This window comes from Sorex fumeus, unplaced genomic scaffold, assembly GCF_029834395.1.
Source record: "Sorex fumeus unplaced genomic scaffold, SorFum_2.1 ptg000036l, whole genome shotgun sequence".
In the NCBI taxonomy this organism is placed as follows: Eukaryota; Metazoa; Chordata; class Mammalia; order Eulipotyphla; family Soricidae; genus Sorex; species Sorex fumeus.
This window is the reverse complement of record NW_026606093.1, coordinates 7,981,789-7,995,586: the sequence shown is the minus strand read 5'-3', so window position 1 is coordinate 7,995,586 and position 13,798 is coordinate 7,981,789. Positions and strand designations below refer to the sequence as shown.

The following is a 13,798-nucleotide window of genomic DNA, read 5'->3' as shown; positions in this document are numbered from 1 at the left end:
AAATTCAAAAACTTAAAAATAAAAATAAATAGTAATAAAAAGGATCTTTTGTAAAGGGATCACGTGGTTTTACTTATTTTTGTAATCTCCAGTCTACAGTCTTAGAAGAAAAGGCCACACTTAATCTTCAGCTTTAACTTGTTTGACATAATGAAATTGAGAAATGGAGTTAATGAAATTGAGCCGTAAACCTTAACATTATTTCTTATTCTCCAATTTAAAACACTAATTAGCTTGTTTTGAACATTGATTTAAAAGATACTTTGTTTTAAAGATTGATTTAAAAAGATTTTTTTGTACTGCATAAGTAGGGGAAAAGGCGCAGTCTATAAAGGAAAAGTTTGTTATTCTCATTTTGTTTGTAATTCTCTGAGGAGGGAACTTTAATTTTATCAGACTTATTTACCTACTTATTTGGATTTTGTTTTAGGAATTACTCCTGTGCTCAGGGATCACTTCTGGTGCTACTCGGTAATCATTTGTGGTTCCCTGGGGATCATATTCTGGTGACAGGGATTGAACAGGTAAGACAAGCAAGGCAAGCATCTAGCCTCAGAATTGTCTTTCTCGTCCTACCTAACCATTCAAAAGTTCAGTAGGTACCGTTGGGGGACCAGAGAGATAGTATTGTAGGTAAGATGCTTGGCTTGCATGTGACCAACTCAGATTCAAACCCTGCCACCCCATATTTCACCTAAACTGCACCAGGAGTGATCCCTGAGCACAAAACCAGGAGAAAGTCCTTAGCACCTCTAGGTGTGGCCCAGTAACCAACACAAATATTGCTCCCTCTGGGATTCAGTGGTAGGGTGTTTTCCATGCACGTGTGAGGTTTAATCCTTGTGTGTATGTGTGCATAAACACACTTTTGCACAGTTTTTATAATTAAAGTGTTGGTAGCCCCTAAGTAAATAAGAAATAATTTTTAGAAGTCTTCAGGTTACAGCAATTGGATCTGAAAAATTAGATTTGCATTATTGTTGCTGTAAAGTTGAGTAATAAGTTATGGTATTAAGTAAATTTTTTGTTCTGAACCAAAAAACTCATATAGGACTCTTTCTTACTGTTAGGTGTAAAGATTTCTCTCAGTGTTACTGGAATTCATATTGGATGCTGCCCTCTGATGTTTGTGGAATGAACTGCTTTTGGGAAGCGGCTTTTAGGTAGGCATTTAATATGTAATTGGTAGATCAGTGTAGGTAAGAGTAGATAATACATTTTTGGATGTAACAGAATGCAAAAATGTGTTTTTTTAAACATAATTTAATAGTATATGAATAATTTATCTTCTAATAATCTTCTAATAATTTAATAGTATATGAATGATTTATCTTCTAATCGAATTTATCATTTCCTTTTTCTCCCTCTTGGAGAGCCCGGCAAGCTACCGAGAGTATTCAATATGCCAAACACAGTAACAACAAAGTCTCCAATGGAGACGTTACTGGGCCCGCTCGAGCAAATCGACGATCAACAGGAGGGCCTTTACCTTACCTTTTACCTTACCTTTTTTCTATGTTGTAGTTACCACTAATTTCTGCTATATGGATATATACAATCCTTTAGATGATATTTAAGATAGGAAGTGCTATTAGGAGAATTTATGATCTAATTTTAAGTTACAGTTTATAAAGTGATAAATACAAAAAAGTTATCCACTGACACATTACAGATACATATACAACATTTGTCTAGCTTAAAGTTGTATACTGAAAAAAGTGTTTAGTTAACTTGGGAAAACTGGGAAAACTTAAATTGGTTGTTAATAAAGAGACTGAATATTGGGGAATAGGAGGGTAAAGATAAGTATTCTGTGAAGGAGCAAATGACATGGCAACATTTGTTGATCTTTAAAGTTACTGAGTACTAGGAACCGAGAGATAGATAGTATAGGGGTTGGGACTTGCCACCAGGAATCACTTCGGAACAGTCAGGACTAAGCCCTAAACACCTCCTGATGTGTAATAAGAAGAGGAGGAAGTAAAATTGCTGAATAGTTTGACTTTGTTTACTTCTCTAGGTAATGGGGGTATTAGATTGATTTGTCCTCTCGACAGGGTCTGTTCCTGTCTATGAAACATATGTTGACAATAGGATAGCAGAGTCTATTTCTGAGATAGTAGCAGGGCAGTATGACAGAATAGTTTAGATGCCTTTCCCAGGAGTAAAGTTTTTTTAAGTCGCCTGTTTTACCTGTATCTTTTTGATTAATCTCTCTGTTAATTCTCCTTATTTTGTTGCCCAGACACAGTGTTAGCTTCAAAAACCAGAATCCGAGTTGTATTAACATTTTATTATCCTTCTGAAGCTTTCATTCTCTGACAGAATTTTCATACTAGTAAACCTGAGAATATAGTTGAGAGTGAAAAGTACAGTTGTGATGATGGGAGAAACAGGTGTGTTATCAGTTAGGATCATCTTAAGACCTCAAGGATGACTTCATGATTAATAGGAAATTGGGCAGGTTCAAGTGAAATGTTGTGAGGAACTGCATTTTAATATGTATTGGTGTATATATATATATATATATATATATAAAACATATATATAATTTATGTGTTCTCAGTACATTATGCATCTCATGAACCAACAAGGTAGGTTTACTTTCCGTGGAAAAGATTTTGGTGGTTAAGAATTATGTCAGTTCAGTCAGGATTACTTAAGACTCTAAGAAACAAATCTTCCTTCTTTTGTGTGAAAGGAGCTTCCAGGCAGTGCCCAGAGACCCACTGGCGATTCTTGACTAACTGGACTTGGTTCGCTGCAAGCGCCTGAGGATGACATATTGCTCAGAGCTCTGTGGTAGTGGGAAAATCCTGAGGCACACTGATGACGTTGGGGGCCTTCAGGACCACTCTAGGTAGTACTTGGGAATCTCTGAGACCTCACCAAGTGATGCTTGTGGGGGAACATAGAGTGCCAGGAATCATACCTAGCTCAAATGGCATGAAAATGTTGTAATATCGCCTGCCCCTCTAAATGAACCCTTTTAATGGCAAGTTTACCATTCAACTTGTTTATAATTTTAGAGAATTTCAACTTACCCTTTTTTTTCAGGGCAGGGTAGAGACTCATATCTGGCAGCATTCAGGGATTACTTCTGTCTCTGTGCTAAGGGATCTCTCCGGGTGGGCTCAGGGGACCATCTGAGGTGCTAGAGATTGAACTCAGGTCAACTGCATGCAAGGCAAAAGCCAACTCACTATTGTCTCTCCAGCCTCAATTTCCTTTTTCTTTTCTTTCTTCCTTTTCTTTGGTTTTGGGCCACACCTGGCTACGCTCAGGGGTTACTCCTGGCTCTGTACTCGGGAATTACTCCTGGCTCTGTACTCGGGAATTACTCCTGGCTCTGTACTCGGGAATTACTCCTGGCTCTGTACTCAGACTTACTCCAGTGGTGCTTGGGGGATCATGTGGGGTGCTTGGGGGATCATGTGGGATGCTGGGGATCGAACCCAGTATATTTTTCTTTCTTGTCAAAGTTTGCTAATGAATAGAGTATTGGTAAACATCACTTTTCTATTTGTGTCTTGTAATATAAATCTACTTTCAAAAGCAGGGTAAACCTGAAAATGTATACCATAATTTATAAAACCTGGTGTTTTACATTTTAAATAATGTTTATCTATGTAAAACCTTTATCATTAATAACTTTTCAACCTTCTAGACTGCCAGAATACCCTAGGGAACTAGAGAAGCAGTTTTTTATTTTCTGAAATCCTGGGAACTTCTGCTGATTCCTCTTTTTGTTTTAACTTCTCCAATTCATTATTTCTCTAATTTTCTGAAGTATTCCTTGCGGATAGACACACAATGTTATAAACACTTGTGTTTATTATAGTCCTGAATTTGTATATTACTAAAAATAAAATACAAAAGGCCAGGCACGGCGGCTCTCTCTCTCTGCTGCCCATGTTCGGTAGTCTTGAGCCACTTCCTCACCCCGGGGAGGTCGATGGCAGTGGGTAGGTGAAGGAAGGAATGAGGAGGGCCATGCTGGTTGGTGTCAGTTGCAGTTTATTTCATTCTCATCTCCATTCTTCTCTGATGCTCCTCCTGCTTCTTCTTTCCTCATGCTTCTTCATTCTCCTTCTCTATCCCACTTCATTCTCCTTCTCGCTCTGGAATCTCCAGTCCCCTCTTACAGCCTAGTTAAATCCCAAAGCATGAGGGGTTGGGGTAATAATTACATGTAGGTGCAGTCATACAATCAACAGAGATAAAGTCTTTCCCTCAGAGAAAGCTGCTTCTAGAACAGATTCTCATTCAGCAGGACGACCCACCCAAGAGCAGAATCTCATCCGTGTGTTTCTCCTCTCCTTGTCCAACAAATATAAACATTCGTAATATTAATCATTTTGTATGAACACAGTAAGAGATACATTAAGCTTATAGAGTTGCTCTCCAGGGGTCATCTTGATCTCAGACTACAGTGATCAGGCCAGATTAGTCTTTCCTATATCTAGCAGGGTTCCAGACTCATCGTTACTTTTGGATCATTTCAGCATTTGTCCATGACCATGCTTTCAACTTATAGTTGAATATCATGCCCTTTGGCCTGGCCCGTTTCGATGCCAGGGTAGCTCACCACTTGCCCTGGGTCATTCAATCCCTTGTCGGGATCCTGCTTTTGGGGTGCTACAAACTAAGGGCAACTGAGGCTTAAGTTGAGAAAGCAGATGCCCAGGAGTGAGTAATATTCAGAGTCAATTCAAGTTACAATATTAATCAAGCATATTAACTGTTTTCCTGTGTCTATACTGTATTGCTTTAAAGTAAACTATGCAAAAAATATAAGAAGAGGAGAAAGTCAATATTAACTTACAAGTTCAGTGTCCTTAGAAGGATATGATCTTACAAATTAACAGAATCTAATTAGGGGGAAAAGCTGATTAACTGATTGGGGAGGAGAGCACAGAGAAGAGGTTACAGATAAAGGAATGGGAGTGACTCTGGAGCACTGTTATGGTTGTAACCCAATAAAACTAAGCTCCCTGTAGCAAGGGAGAAAGGACAAACCAATGTTATCCTAAATTTCCCATCCTATTAAGTGAGATCTTTATTTTATAAATAATGTATTAGTAGCTGCATAGTCATTTATGTTCTGTTCTTTATGTGCCAGTGGGTTATTATTCAGGTTCAGAGTATTAACATATTCAAAAGGTCCAGAATGTCCAAGTGCAAGAGATGCTGTATACATATATATGTATGAGGCTGCTGCTCTGGATTAGAAATAGGGTCTGATATATAAAGCCAGGTGTTCTTAACTTTCAGCTAATTGTGACTTATTTTCCTCCAAGAAATTTGCATGTGACCCTGGGTATGTAAAGTAGGTGAAACTCAAACATTTACTGATAATAAATAATAAATTTAAAATAAAATTTTTGCTGCCCTTAACATTCAGATATATGGTGCCATATTGGAGTTGCAATCCTCAGTTTAGGGAACTTAAAATCAAGCCAATAACTTGTTTTTTGGTAAACTTCCCCAAAAAAGGCATGTTAGGGTTTGCCTAGTAGGTTTTACATCGTCTCAGAATTTAATTTTTGGTGGGATGGGAGAGGAATAGAGAGGAAGCTCAAGAACCACCCAAGGAGTATTCAGGGAATGTAGCCATCCTGGCAGCAAGTGATGGGGACTGATCCTGCCCGCAGCACCCAGTGTCTTGCTGTAGCTCTTGGGTTGGCTCTCTAGTACCCATCTCAGATTTTACCTCTAATTATTTGGTAAATGCCACTGAAGAATGTTATTGGGAGGAAACTTTTCTTATAAACAGATGGCTTAATTATGGTAAAGGTAAAGGTAAAGGCCCTCCCGTTGATCGTCGATTTGCTCGAGCGGGCCCAGTAACATCTCCATTGGAGACTTTGTTGTTACTGTGTTTGGCATATCCAATACTCTCGGTAGCTTGCCGGGCTCTCCGAGAGGGCTTAATTATGATTATATTATATATAAATATAATACCGAAATTTTTATGGATGAACTGAAATAGGTCCCCCCCCCCCAAATTATACACTGGTTAATGGAAGGGGATATAGGTGAAGAATTTTAGATGAAACAAGAACAAACAGTTACTTTTTGTAGCTGGAAGACAGGTAATTGGGATTTGTTTTTCATCTCCTGTATGTTTTTATTTTTGATTTTTAATTGAAAAGTTAAAGGAATAAAAACCCTCTAAATCAGTAGTCCTCTTTTTTTTCAGTTGGGGAGCTCCTTGGGACAATTAAGTCCTGATGCTTGAGTGCATAATAATTTCTTTCTTATGAGTCAGGAACAGTCCTAGTGATACACCGTTCTTGGGAAAAATAAAAAATTGGGGGCTGTGTGGTTCTTAATGTAGGAATTTGGTTTAGATGGGCTGGATGAGTAATATATTCAGTTTTTTATAATTTGACATTCCTTTTTTTGTTAAAAATGTCCCAAACGTCATTTTCAACCATTATCAAATAAATGTAAGCATGTTGTTCTTCACTGAAACTGTTGGAAAATGTGGTTTTCTTTTATTACTAGGTATAGTGTGAAAATGCAGCCTGTTGAGAGAATGCACCTAGCTGTGGTTGCCTGTGGTGAAAGGGTGGAAGAAACTTTAACCATGTTGAAGTCAGCTATCATATTCAGCCTCAGGCCTCTACAATTCCATATTTTTGCTGAGGATCAGCTACATGATAATTTTAAAAGCACGGTGAGTATTTTAAATTTAAGTCGAGACTGTATAGTTGATTATATGGTAAAATAGATTGCTATTTTTTTTTCGAGACAGGAAAAGAGTATATATTTTTATCTATATGTAATTTATAAAAATATTGAGACATTATTTGTGGCCCTCCATTTGTGCTGTTATGTCAAACATTGCAAGTATTAAAAATGGCTCCACCTGATAATTCAAATTGCCTTGTACCAGTCCCAGCTTGTGCCTGAAATTATACAGTGTTATTATTTACTGCCATGCTAGTGTTCTTCAGAGTATCTCAGTTTGAGCTAATAATTGACGAGCTAATAATTGACCTGGTCCCACAGCCAACTTGACAGACACAAAAGTTAGTGATAACCAGTAGGAACTTAGTCCAGAACAGTGACAGCTGGCTCTACCCTTTGTTGGCTGTGAGATGTAGACTTCTAAGCAACAGTTTCTTCACAAGGAGTTTGCTGACCATGGATCATAGAGTTTGCACGCTCTCTGCTTGGATTTCTCTAGAGCTGTTTCCCAGCTAGGGACCATATGACTGTCTGTACACCTCAGGTATTTCAAGGGAGCGCATGGGGAAAAATGACATAAGTGGTGGGGTTTCTTGGCATGAGACTAGGGAGCTCTTTGGTAGGACTAGGTGAGATTAGGGCACAGGAAGGAAACAAAGGTTGAAAAATGATGTTCTAGAGAACAGTACCAGAAAGTGAACAGATGTTGAGTGCTAAGTTAAGGAAGTTCCAGTTAGATGGAAAAAGAAATGTCTTTCTCACAGAATTCTCCAATCTAAGACTTCGAAGTGAAGTATAGAAAATGTCAGAAAACTAATAAAACAAACAAAAGCAATGATAATACAAAATAAGCATAAAATATGTAAGTATGTATAACTGTGAACAAAAGAAGCTCATGAAATATCCTTAGTGCCTCATAGTCTCCAGTTAAGGGGTACGGGAGAGCGGAGCAATTTCTTCTCCTGTGTCCAGGTTGTTATTTCTGTAACATCACTCCCAGGAGATGGAAACATGAAGGATCTTGAGGATGTGTATTAAATATATAGATATGAAGCCACGGTGCTTTCTCACCACCTGCTCTCGGTGTTATGGGGCCGCTTTCCTCACCCCTGACGGCCGATGGCAATTGGAGGACGAAGGAGGAAACAAGGACCAGACTGGTTAGTCATTAGTTGCAGTTTATTTCAATCTAGTCTCCCTCTGTCTTCTTCCAGTTTTACCCACTCCCTTATTCCTCCTCTTTGTGCCCACTCTCACAGCCTTAGTTGTAGAGCAAATCATGAAGGGTTGGGGGTAGCACTTACACATAGGTGTGGTTATATGATCAACAGATGTAAAATCTTTCCCTCAGGGGAAGCTTTTTCCAGGACAAATTCTTATCCAGCAAGGTGATCCGCCTAAGGGCAAAATACCATCTAAGGGTGCATTTGTCTTTTCCTTAGTCCAGTAACCATTTAAGCATTCATCTTAATTCTACTTGTTAACAATAGTCATTTTGTATGGACACAGAGAGATATATTAAGCTTATAGGGTGACTCTCCTTGGGTTAAGGATATGTTTACCTCCTAAACTCTTCTATGGTATTTTTGTTAAGGAGCTTGCAAGGTTTAACTGCTTGACATGTGTATTTTCAATCCTCACTAAACAGCTACGTATGGTGACAGGCGCTGAGGGCCCAGGGCCTGGGCACACGGGCCCCTGCGGCCGCCCGGAGGAAAGGGACTCGGGCTCACAGATACGTATATACACAAGCACCCACCCGGGAATGGGGGGCCCCCGTGCTGCCGGCGACAGGGTGGAGAGTCGGGGACCAGCCAGGGCGTGTCCACGAGCACGGCGGGAGCCATGGTCTCAACAATTTTAACACCAACAGAAAAAAATTATGAATAACAAAAATATACATCATTTGAATACAGTTATAATTTAAAAATAGAATAGTGCCAGGAATGCAGTGGAGTGGAAAAGTGCATTTTGCGCATACACGAAATGTTGCAGTCTCAGGACTGTCTCCTCACCACCACCCCCCCAAAAAATCTTAAATAAGTTACATAAGCTACTTACATTTTTATGCCATAGAGTGTGACCGCAATTTAGAAAATGATGACTCAACTTTTCTATTGAAGCAATAATTATAGGTACTATTTAAACTGAATTTAAAGCAATTTAATGTCTTAAAGTGCGTTCAGGATACTAAGGAGTAAATATTCATTGTTGATTTCAGATCTATTTTACTTTTTGAAATTATTTTAAAAATTGGTATTGAGATGTGTATTTAAGCAGTAGATGTTCTTTCTTATCAGGAATATTGTGTGTGTGTGTTTGTGTGTGTGTGTGTGTGTGTGTGTGTGTGTGTGTGTGGTTTACACCTGACTTTGTGCCCAGAGTTTATTCCTTGTGGCAGTTGGTAGACCACATGTGGTGACAGGTATCAAATTGTTGCTAACTGTGGGCAGGGCAAGTACCTTAATCCCTGTATTATCTCTGGCCTTAGGCACTTTTTTAAAAACTAGTTTTGTATTGATATGACTATGAATATAAATATTTTCTATTTAAATTGTGGTAATGTAATCAGAATTAAGATTTCTAAATGTTATTTCTTTTCTTTGTTTATGGATTGAAAGGATTATACATTTTTTTCTTTTACTTTTTATTGAATCACTGTGAGATAGACCCTTACAAAGCTGTTCATGATTAGTTTTCAATCAAATACAGTATTCCAATATCCATCCCTCCACCAGTGCACATTTCCCAGCACCAGTGTTCCCAGGTTTCCTCACATCACCCTCCACCCACCCCCTGCCTACCTCAATTTTTTTTTTTTTGCTTTTTGGGTCACACCCCATGATGCACAGGGGTGATTCCTGACTTTACACTCAGGAATTACTTCTGACAGTGCTCAGGGGACTATTTGGGATGTGGGAATCGAACCCGGATCAGCCACGTGAAAGGCAAACACCCTACCCTCTGTATTATTGCTCTAGCAACCTGCCTGCCTCTGTGGCAGGTGCTTTTCCTCTCTCTCTCTCTCTCTCCCCCTCCCTCCCTCCCTCCCTCCCTCCCCCCCCCCCCCCCCCATCCCCACTTCCAGGCTGAAAAAGATTAGGGCAGCGAAAGCCATTTTTAAATAATCAAGGGATATGGAGTGATAGCACAGCGGGTAGGGTGTTTGCCTTGCACACAGCCGACCCGACCAACCTGGGTTCTATTCCTCTGCCCCTCTTGGAGAGCCTGGCAAGCTACTGAGAGTATTTCGCCCGCACAGCAGAGCCTGGCAAGCTACCCGTGATGTATTCGATATGCCAAACACAATAATAACAAGTCTCACAATAGAGACGTTACTGGGCCCTCTCGAGCAAATTGATGAACAACAGGAAGATAGTGATACAGTGATATGTATATCAGGAAGAAATCACATTCCTAAACATATGCATCCAATGAGGGGCCCATAAGTTACTTACAGCAACTGCTGATAGACTTCAAGAAGGACATTGGTAGCAACACAATAGTAGTTGGAGACTTCAGTGCCGCCTTATCACCTCTTGATAGATCAAGAAGACTAAAACTTAGCAAAATAGAATCATAATATACATTGGTTTTTTCATGAACAACTTGTAAGACTAAATTTTCTATTTTGCATTATAGCCTTATAACTTGCACTGTGTTTTATGACTTAATGGTGGAGTCTTTCTTAAATGGTACTTGAATTTTATGACTTTTTAAAAGAAAACAGATGGTGAGAAGTATCTGAACTTATTTTTATGTTATAATTAGGTACAATGTAAAATACACGCTTCTTAATTTTTATCTTTTATGCTTGTAATTTCACGGAATAAATTAAAATGAAACAATTCTAAACTGAGTTTCTATTTTTAAAAAATGTTTTTCAGCTTGACAGCTGGTCATTTCTACATGCGTTTAATTATTCATTATACCCAATAACTTTTCCAAGTGAGAATGCAGCAGAATGGAAAAAGCTCTTTAAGCCATGTGCTTCCCAGAGATTGTTTTTGCCGGTAAGTTTTATTCCTTGGTGTTTTCGTGTCCTTTTTTTCACTCAAGTCTTGCTTTTACATACATATTTAATTAAATAGACATACAGATACATATGAATTTTCTTTTGGATATTAGGGAAATGATTTATCATAGAACACCTAGAAGCTGTCATAAACTATATGTTGAAATGAGACAATAGAAGCAATTTCCGATGAACTGATGTAAGCATGTGCTGAGCTGGGTCTCTACCAGTCTGCTACAGTCAGATATCCATGCTGTGAGGCATACAAAGGTTCTGGTGTCCCAGTGCTTGTCAGGTTATATTTGCACTACAGTATAGTCTGTCAGAGTGATATTCAACTCCCCCATTTGCCATTGAATACATTGTGCTGCACTGTATTATGGAGTGTAATGTGGTAGTAGTGGCTGTAATGAGGAATGTGGGTGATTGTGTCATGGGGGGCCATATCCATCAGTGCTTAGAAGCCGCACAGCTTGGTGGTTGGTGGATATGCTTAAGCTTATACTTAAGAATGTTGGGGGCTGGAGTGATAGCACAGTAGGTAGGGCATTTGCCTTGCACGTGGCTGACCTGGGTTCGATTCCCAGCATCCTATATGGTCCCCTGAGCACTGCCGAGAGTTATTCCTGAGTGCAGAGCTAGGAGTAACCCCTGTGCATTGCCGGTGTGACCCAAAAAGCAGTAAATAAATAAATTAAATAAATAAATAAATAAAAGAATGTGTGACAACTCCCAAAAGAAGAGGAATCATCAGTAGGTTCTGTGTTTAGAGGTGCTTGATTTTACTGTAGCATCTTGCAGTAGAGACTATTGCCAAGGTCCTTGTCTATAATATGTTATGAAATTCTATTGATTGATGCTCTAAAACTTCCCACACCTCCCACTGGGTATTTTTGAAAGATAAAACAGTAAAACAAACCAGAAAAGTGGGGAAAAAATGATAATAACTGACAAGTCTCTCCCCCAGGCATAATATTTTGTTGCTTTGCTCTAGAGTACCTGCAATGTAGAAATTGTTCTCTGTGGGTGAGAGATAAGTAAAGCGTTTGTTTCTTCTTGATGTTGCTTTGGGAAGTTTTGGGTCACAACCCATTCAGAAACTAGGGGCTTTATCCCTTGTGCACAGTACCGTTCAAAGAAGGATTGTGGACATGGTACAGATACTACAGAGGTGATAACTAAATCATTATTTGTTTGAGGAGTCAATTGATACGACTAACCATACTGTTCTGCTTTGCTAGGTGATGTTAGTGAAAATGAAGGCTTTATCAGATCTTAGGCTGGGGTAGATGTATTGTTGCCAGATGACTGGACATTTCTCAGGTGTAAGTTGTAAAAATAAATTACTTAGAAATTATGTTCTGAGTTGGGAGCACCTAGCTTCTAAGACGCTTTCTACTGAACTAAACATTATTGGATGGTACAGTGCCAATCAATAAAATTAATGGTTGAACTGTGGACTCCAGGGCTTTCATACTCTGGAGGAGAATGGACTTGCAACACTAGCATCTCCTTCATGCAGAAGTGACAAGGTTATTCAGAGGAAGAGGGATAAGCCTTTTTAAACTTGGGAGAAGGAAAGCACTCTACTAGCACATAACAGCCCTTGTTGGATGAGGCATGGGTTTCTGTGCTTGTATATATGGCAGACATACTTAGCATTCTTGATGAACTTGTAGAATTCACACCAGTATTTTCACACTAAGAAATAAAATGTTTGCATTCAAATAGAATCTGACTCTTTGTGCCCTGTGGTTAGCTTGTTGGGCTGGAGCATATGCTTTACATGCAGGAGACCAGAATTTGTTTTCTGATACTTCCTGGTCCCCAAGCACTGTGGGGAGACATCATGAAGAGTCAGGGGTGACTGGTGCTCCAGCTTGATGTGTGACCACTGCCTACTATGGTCAACAGAACAAGAAATAAAAAGAAGAAACTGGTTCTTTGGGCTTAGTTGCATATAAGAAAGAGAATCTGAAACATTTCTATTTTGTTACAATTTTTCCTTGTTGCTGACCTCAGTCTGAAGGTATTATTCACATAATAGTTGACTTCAACACTGAATGTTAGAAGCTCAAAAACTTTAATTACTTCTACCTTGAAAATATGGAGTAAAGGTAACCTCTAGATTCATAATCCTTTCACAGAAAAGCACCTAGGGTTTTTTTTGTTTGTTTGTTTGTTTGTTTTTTGTTTTTTGGGTCACACCCGGCAATGCTCAGGAGTTACTCCTGGCTCAGCACTCAGGAATTACTCCTGGTGGTGCTCGAGGGACCATATGAGATGCTGGGAATTGAACCGGGGTCGGCCGCGTGAAAGGCAAATGCCCTACCCGCTCCAGTCCCAAGCACTTAGTTCTGATGAAGAAGAAAACCTGATCAAGATGTATTGAGTTGTTATGGTACTTGAACATGAGATGCAGTCACTATATAAGTTTTGGATATTCTAAGAAAAAGAATATCCATGTCTTAATTACTTAGCTGTTCTATTAATTGTTGAGTACCTATTTGTGTATAAAAAGACTTTCTTTGCCCTGTTGGTGATACAAACCAGAGAAACCACATGGATGTCCATATAGCTCTTTGTAGTTTTGAGGGAAATGGATGTACATGTAATTCTAAAACATTACCAAAACTCAGCTCTAGTTATCAAATACTGCAGCAAAGCATTAGCTATAGATTTCATAGTTATTTGGATCAAATACTGCCTTCTTAGAAGTTCAAGACATCATATTAGCAATTTTCTTTGTTGTTCAGTTTCTGTAAGTTTAAATAACTTAAATTACAAGTATAAGTTTAAACATAATACTTAGCAGCTAATACACAAAATACTATTATAAATAATGATTTTATTTCTGCCTAAGCTATCTGAAATATTGCTCCTGTTTTCAATGGTCCACAGATATTAAAAGATTGAAAATTCTTAAGTGTATAGTATCATTATATATAAAAACTGTACATTAGCTTAATTAAATGTGACATGGAATTGAAACATGAGGTTGGAAAAATGCCAATATATTTGATGTTGGATTAGCACAAATCTTGTTTGCTTTGGACTACAAATGTTTGTTCCCTGGGGCTACTCCCA

At 38.7% G+C, this 13,798-nt stretch overlaps 1 protein-coding gene across 2 annotated transcripts in view; it reads left to right on the top strand.

Annotated features, from left to right (window-relative positions):
* GXYLT1 (glucoside xylosyltransferase 1) overlaps window positions 1-13,798 on the top strand; it is a 69,516-nt gene that overhangs the window by 15,498 nt on the left and 40,220 nt on the right. Inside the window, exons 2-4 of one of the 2 annotated variants that reach the window (XM_056117792.1) lie at window positions 1,071-1,163; window positions 6,511-6,682; window positions 10,584-10,709. In XM_056117792.1, the coding sequence (XP_055973767.1) occupies window positions 1,071-1,163; window positions 6,511-6,682; window positions 10,584-10,709 (391 nt within the window). The remainder of the gene's footprint in view (window positions 1-1,070; window positions 1,164-6,510; window positions 6,683-10,583; window positions 10,710-13,798) is intronic. The other variant, XM_056117793.1, reaches the window with a different exon arrangement.